The sequence below is a fragment of the Limulus polyphemus genome, unplaced genomic scaffold (genome assembly GCF_000517525.1).
Source record: "Limulus polyphemus unplaced genomic scaffold, Limulus_polyphemus-2.1.2 Scaffold4960, whole genome shotgun sequence".
NCBI lineage: Eukaryota > Metazoa > Arthropoda > Merostomata > Xiphosura > Limulidae > Limulus > Limulus polyphemus.
Genome location: NW_013670570.1, coordinates 1,638 through 8,248, shown reverse-complemented (window position 1 = coordinate 8,248; position 6,611 = coordinate 1,638). Strand labels below are relative to the sequence as shown.

Here is a 6,611-nt window from a genome sequence, read left to right as displayed (position 1 = left end):
AAGTATTTACTTATACCATGTTTAAATCTAATAAGTATTTACTTATACCATGTTTAAATCTAATAAGTATTTACTTATATCATGTTTAAATCTAATAAGTATTTATTTATACCATGTTTAGATCTAATAAGTATTTACTTATACCATGTTTAGATCTAATAAGTATTTACTTATACCATGTTAAGATCTAATAAGTATTTACTTATACCATGTTTAGATCTAATAAGTATTTACTTATACCATGTTTAGATCTAATAAGTATTTCATATATCGTAAGATGTGAACCCCTATGAACAGAGAAAGTTATAGTTGTATTTATAAAAGTGATTACTGAAAATCAGGATCACATACTTTGTAAAAATCCGTCATGCCTCAGCTTCCTTTTCTCTTTCTTTGACAACTGTGGTCCGACACCATTATTTGAAATTATGCTTCTCTTGTCACAATCATGCAGTTGTTTGATTTGACTTAAGTCAATTTCAAGGTTTTCAAATATAGACGAGTCAGCAGATTCTTTCGTACATTTCTCAAGTTTCTGAAATAAAAATTACTTGACTAAAACATATCCATAGTTACATCTGTATTTCTAAGATACTGACTTTTGCTCAGTTTATGTAGAAGTATATATGTACACGTTTTTGGTAGAAGAGTCTTAAAAACCCAATACATGGTAAAAAAAAATCTCAATGTCTTGGAATGCATGATTCACTGGATGCAGTGATACACTGTTATACATGTTAGGTTTGTTTTTCAAGTTCCCGTAATTTCAACAAAGAGTATATACAAGTAAAAATCATTAAAACTTTAATAAAACTGAAAAGTGGAAGTCATAGTATCACAGAGTCGACAGACTCTATACATAGGGATGGCCAAGGCATAATACAAATATGTACACTAAAAAATCAACAATAAGAGAGAGTTTTACTTTCATTTGTTTCTCTACCCAACAAGCCCCAAAACAAGACAAGAAACCATCGCTAAGATACTAAACCAGAAAGTGACCAACCCAAAAAATTGTTCATCTTTCTTGTTGTTGTTTCAGTTGAGATAACTCTACAACTACTTTATCATTAACGTCAGTTTAAGCCTAAATCCATTCTATGTGTTTCTAGACAGTGCACGATGTCATCGCTTAGTTGTAATAACAAGTAGTAATTAAAAATAGTTATAATTCTAGTGTTAACGATGTTATCATTACTCCTTGAAGTTAACTTTCTTACAGCAACCTGGTGTTACTTTAAAAAGCTTAAGTACAGTGTGAAACAGGAATTACCAGCCAATAATAGATGACTGTAACATGTAGAATATTCAATGCTTTGTACACTATACAATTAGTGTCTTGAGGGAGCCAACCCCTTATATTATGTATGAAGTGAGGGAGTAAAAAAAAAAATCAATACACATAATATTAAATCTTATTATACACATTCATAGAATACACTAAATTTCAGTAAGGGAAAAGAAAAAGTCACAAAACAAATAATATAAAACATTTTGTAAATGTAAAATGATGTAGGGATGGCATTGCCAAAAATAATTCAAACAAGAATATAAGGATGATACTGCTGTACATAGATCATCCCTACATTACTTTCAGTATTAACATTTAATGTTACATTGTAAAATGCATACTTGACTTTAATATTAATGCAGTTGGAAGTTATATATTCCTGACTGTTGATATGTAGTTTGTTTATCATAATATCATGGTCAGGGTAGGCATCAATGTAGTGTAACTAAGAGCCTAGGATTATGTACAAGGAAAACCAAGTTGAGTCAAACATGTCTTGATTATGGCAGACTTTCGCTATGAGGTTGGTCAATACAACTGACCTCCTAACCTTTTTGTACTTGTGCATCTTACAGTGTAACATTAAATTTTGATATTGAAAATCATGTAAGGATGATCTATGTACAGCAATATCATCCCTATATCCTTGTTGGCAGTATTTTTGGCACTGCTATCCCTACATCATTTTACATTTACAAAATGTTTTTTTTATTACTTTTTAATTGATTTGATCACCACAAACCAATGTAAAAGTCCAACTACATGTACAGCTGGGCAGTTGGTGGAATTTCATAATCAATTAATCATCGGACTCACTAATCAATTACGAAAGACTTGGAAAGTTGGAAAAGTTAAAATTTAGTAATAATTGGAAACACTGATTAAAATTAGTTAATTATTTTTCGTGAGTCATCACATGAATCAATCAAGCTGAATCACCTTGAATTAATCAAAAACAATCATGAAAAATCATAATGGCAATATTTCAGTTAATTGGAATAATCAGAAACACCAAGTTCAATATGTTGACTATTTTTGTAACATTAATTAATTTAATCATAATTTTGATTAATCAATTATTTTATGTAACACAAATCAATGTATTCAATGCTCCCAGGTAATGTATTACATCAATTAATCAAGTTAATTGCCCAGTTTTAACTATGTTTACTTTGAATTCTTTCTTTTTAACTCTTAAAAAATTCAATAATTTGTTAAGTCCTCTCCGTAAACATTGATTTTTAACCAATAACTTCACTGAAATTAAAGCAATAATGTGAAATAAAAACAAACTACAATGGATTATTAGTTTAGTTACTCAATTAAAGTTCGAACAAGATCCAGTGGCATTGTCCCTCCCCTAAATGTCTACATATACTTTTAGTAATCCCAAGTTCCTGTACAAACATGTAATTAAATATATTCAAATATTTTTCTGTATTGGAAACCAATAAGTCAGTCAAAGTAACTTATAATTATTAACTGATAACAAAAGTAATTTGTTTTCTGTCTGTGCTCCCCCCCCCCCAAAAAAAAAATTAAACTGCCTGACATCACTAATCACACACACCATCCTATTGAATCATTGGGAAGTGAACTGATGACCAGAAGATAAAATATTACTTCTGTACAGATCTTCTGTTAATTCAGCTCCAGGACCCATCCTTCAACAGGTAAAGTTACTTTCACTGTATACAGTTTTTTTAGTGTTAAGTTTGTTTAACTTTTCTGGAAGTTTTAAATTTATCTTCTTTGACTTCTTGACAGTCGGTAAAAAAGTTATTCCCATTTTCTACACTAAACTTCTAAAATCCTCACAGTTTGTGATTTAGATTACATATGGTATTCTTGCATTGAGTAAAAGTGATTCTTTAAATGTGTTTTGGAAAAATGTTGATTAAAAAAGGCATTAAAAAAAACCGGTAGCTCGAAAAATATATTGTTGTGTGAAGAGGCTTCTCTAAAGTGTGTTAAAAATTACCATAGATTTATGATTACTTAATCTTATTTTGAAATATTTTTAATACTTGGTATTTTTCATCTTAGATATTTTTAAAACTGAAACTTATTAAATTGCAAAAGTACTTTTGTAAAAATACTTGTTTCATTTATTTGAATTTCTGCTTCTTGCAATTTGGAGAAGAATTTAATCAGAGACTCTATCCAGTAATCACAAACCTCATGAAAAAAAAAAGACAAAAACCATACTCTAAGTGATTTTCTACATGCTACCAAAACCTTACCTGTGAATATGGTTCTTTAATTGAAATTTCTTCTTTCCCGTCATTAATTTTCAGTGTATTACTTCTCACTGCAGGGAGATGGTATTTTTGCCTCGACCGTCTAATCTTACCCATCGTGATCAAAACACGACTGTGAAATGTATATAAAGGTGAAATTACTAAGATTGTTTGACAATATACAAGTTACTCGTTAACTTTCATGACATAAAACTTGAACAATAAAAATGTAAACAACTTTAAGTGAGATTAAAGTTTATGGTTGAATCATGAAGGTTAGCACTCACCTATCAAAACAAATTAAATACATCTAATTAGGTAACAGAAGCTTGCAAGAATGCATACTAGCTGTGCACACACATCACACTATCAAGCATACTACAGGGTGTCTGAAATAAGAAAACTCGACCTTCTCATCCTTCAACAGTACCATAATCAGAATTTTAAAAAAAAAACTGCAAAATAACCTATGGTTCCAGACTTTTTGGACACCCTGTACTCCACAAGTTTATAACTTAAACCAAAAAAAAAGATTTTGTCAAAGAAAACAATGTGCATAGAGCTTAAGTTTAAGGCTTAAACTATTACTCCTAACAATTCATTTTATATTTCCCACACACATGCAAGCCCCTAACAATTGTAAACAGATGAATTAAGTCACATCTAGTTGTTTTATGTTTAAGCCCAAGAGAAACAAGTCCAAAAATATTAAGTTTCTCGTTGCAGTTAAAAGTTCCTAAATCAGATATATTCTACATGTACACTTCCTAACTATAAAGATGTGAACTATTAAAATAACTCTCTTTGTTCTTTTCATTACAGTCAAATACACAGCCAAAAGATACTGGATTTCACCAACAATCACATCTAAATTTCCTCTTTTCTGTACAAAGCTAATGTTTCTTTCAAACAAATATTCAGACCACACACATAATCCTACCTATATGTACATGTATTCTTGTACCTAAGTGAATTACTTTAAATTTTTCAAAGTTAAAACTTATTTTCTACATTTTAGTCAAGTCACTTTAAACCTTTAGTTATATCATGCTACAGTACAGGGCCTATAGGATGATATCTATTAAAAATTCTGTTTGTGTATATGTTGTGCCTTATAACTTATACTTTTATATCTCCATACAGATGTATGTACCTTGACTATGCAGACAAAACATGCCAGAGAAATCCACAAGTTTTCTGGTAGTTATGTATTATGTACTCACTAATGTGAAATGTGACGTAAATTCTGGGTTTCTCCGATCTCCAACAGTTCAAGTTCATTGCTTTTAGTTTTACTTTCGTAGCTGTATTATGTATACCAGTTATCCCTAGTTAACAAGAACAATAAAAATGTTTCTTTCCTTATCATCCCAGAAATATCAAAATAGTGAATGTCAGAGAAGCCTTAGATTTATACCAAGTTTAAAATACTGGATATCTATTAAATCATAAAATCAATATATGTGAGATTTACGTACGTATAATATAGCTGGTAACCGTAAAGTAAACCATTTGATTTTCACTGTATAATCCCCCCCGCACACACACAAATTTTTAATATAAGGCAATTAGCTTTGTATATAGTATTATTATTTTTAACCTAAACAATATAGTTGTTTTATCAGCAATCAGCAAATGTACTTACTTTTTACTTAATCATGCATGAATCCTGAATTATTTGAGCTAACCTACCTGAAGTTGGTTACTTTTCTCGTTACCTAATCGGTTTCTGAAGTTGGTTACTAATTCACTGTTACTTATTCGTTACTTCAAGTATCGTCACTTATTCCGATTGAATCAATCTAAAATGTAAATCCCACCTTTAACTTTATTTGACAAAAAATAATAAAAAGAACTTGCACAAACTTGAGAGTAACATTGTTTTTGATTATCTCAGTTTGACATAGGAAAACACATTAGCCTTATAATGGCTGGAGACATCGAATTTGAATACATTAGCCTTATGACACCTATTCCTTTTCAACTCTTCTGCAATTAGTTAAACAATTTGTTATTTTGTTACATAAGTTATGCAATATTGCGAAAGATCAGCACAGACTGCTAAAAAATTTAAACTATTCAAGTACTCAAGATTCTAAATCTGTTTATGGTATTTATTATAGCTTTCTATTGTAGGATAAAAAAATCGTTGTACGCACTGCTATAATTGCAATTATATTGTCACTATTAAATACAACAGACATATATTTAAATGTAAAATTATTTGATTGTAATTTAGAACAAACACCTTTCTTTGTATTCTTATAAATAATGAAATTCTTGAATAGAAAAAATATAGGCCTTTGCTTGTGTATACAAACAACCATTAACGCTTTTCGTTAAAATCTACTAAATACAGTAAAGTTACAAAACACAGGTGTCGTTGTTGTTAGGTTTCGAGCTATCGGTTTATGAAAGTATCTAGTTAGTTAAGACTAACGGAAGAAGAATTCTTGCAGTGATTTTTTAAAATCATCAGTGCAACGTTGTAATTGTCATTTATATTAAACCAGCTTTGTAAAGAAGTGGGGTTGTTCTTAGATAATAATAGTTACCACAACAGAGTAACGGGAAGAACTATAAATTAATTATAAAGTATTCAAACAAGCAACGACACGCGAGAACCGATCATACTCTGCTCAAATTTTTATTGGATGCTGTATGTTTTCCTAATACTAATAGTAATATCATAATAATAATATACCACTTTTGATTTGGGTCTTTGAGTTTGACACTCGCCAGGTAAGTAGTATCAATAGTTACACTGTTAAACTTATAAGTTCTAGAAATACTGTTGAACAGTGCCGAAATAATTTTGATACCTTTATAAAATTTTATTTGTATATTCATTTTTAAATATTTTCCTGTTTTTATACATGAAACTGAAAATAAACGAGGTATAAAATAAAAGAGGTATACTTATTAGTACTAGTATTACTCGTTATTCGTATAACGTAGTAATTACGAAACAAAGAAATATTGAAGTTAAATGTGACTGAAAATAATAATAATGATAAAAAATAGGAAAGAGTTCCATATGGCACCCCACACAAAAATTGTAGAATTACCTGGATAAAAAA

At 29.6% G+C, this 6,611-nt stretch overlaps 1 protein-coding gene across 3 annotated transcripts in view; it reads right to left on the bottom strand.

Moving 5' to 3' along the window:
* The window catches only part of LOC106471916 (protein FAM207A-like), a 10,895-nt gene extending 5,573 nt beyond the window's left edge, over positions 1-5,322 (bottom strand). The window contains exons 1-3 of one of the 3 annotated variants that reach the window (XM_013932541.2): positions 5,224-5,322; positions 3,535-3,664; positions 352-535 (exon numbers count right to left, since the gene is read on the bottom strand). In XM_013932541.2, coding sequence (XP_013787995.1) covers positions 352-535; positions 3,535-3,648 — 298 coding nt within the window. In that variant the 5' untranslated portion in view covers positions 3,649-3,664; positions 5,224-5,322. Of the gene's footprint in view, positions 1-351; positions 536-3,534; positions 3,665-4,684; positions 4,777-5,176 lie in introns of those variants that run through there. The other 2 variants (XM_022400533.1, XM_022400534.1) reach the window with 2 other exon arrangements.
* Between the last annotated feature and the right edge of the window lie 1,289 nt (positions 5,323-6,611).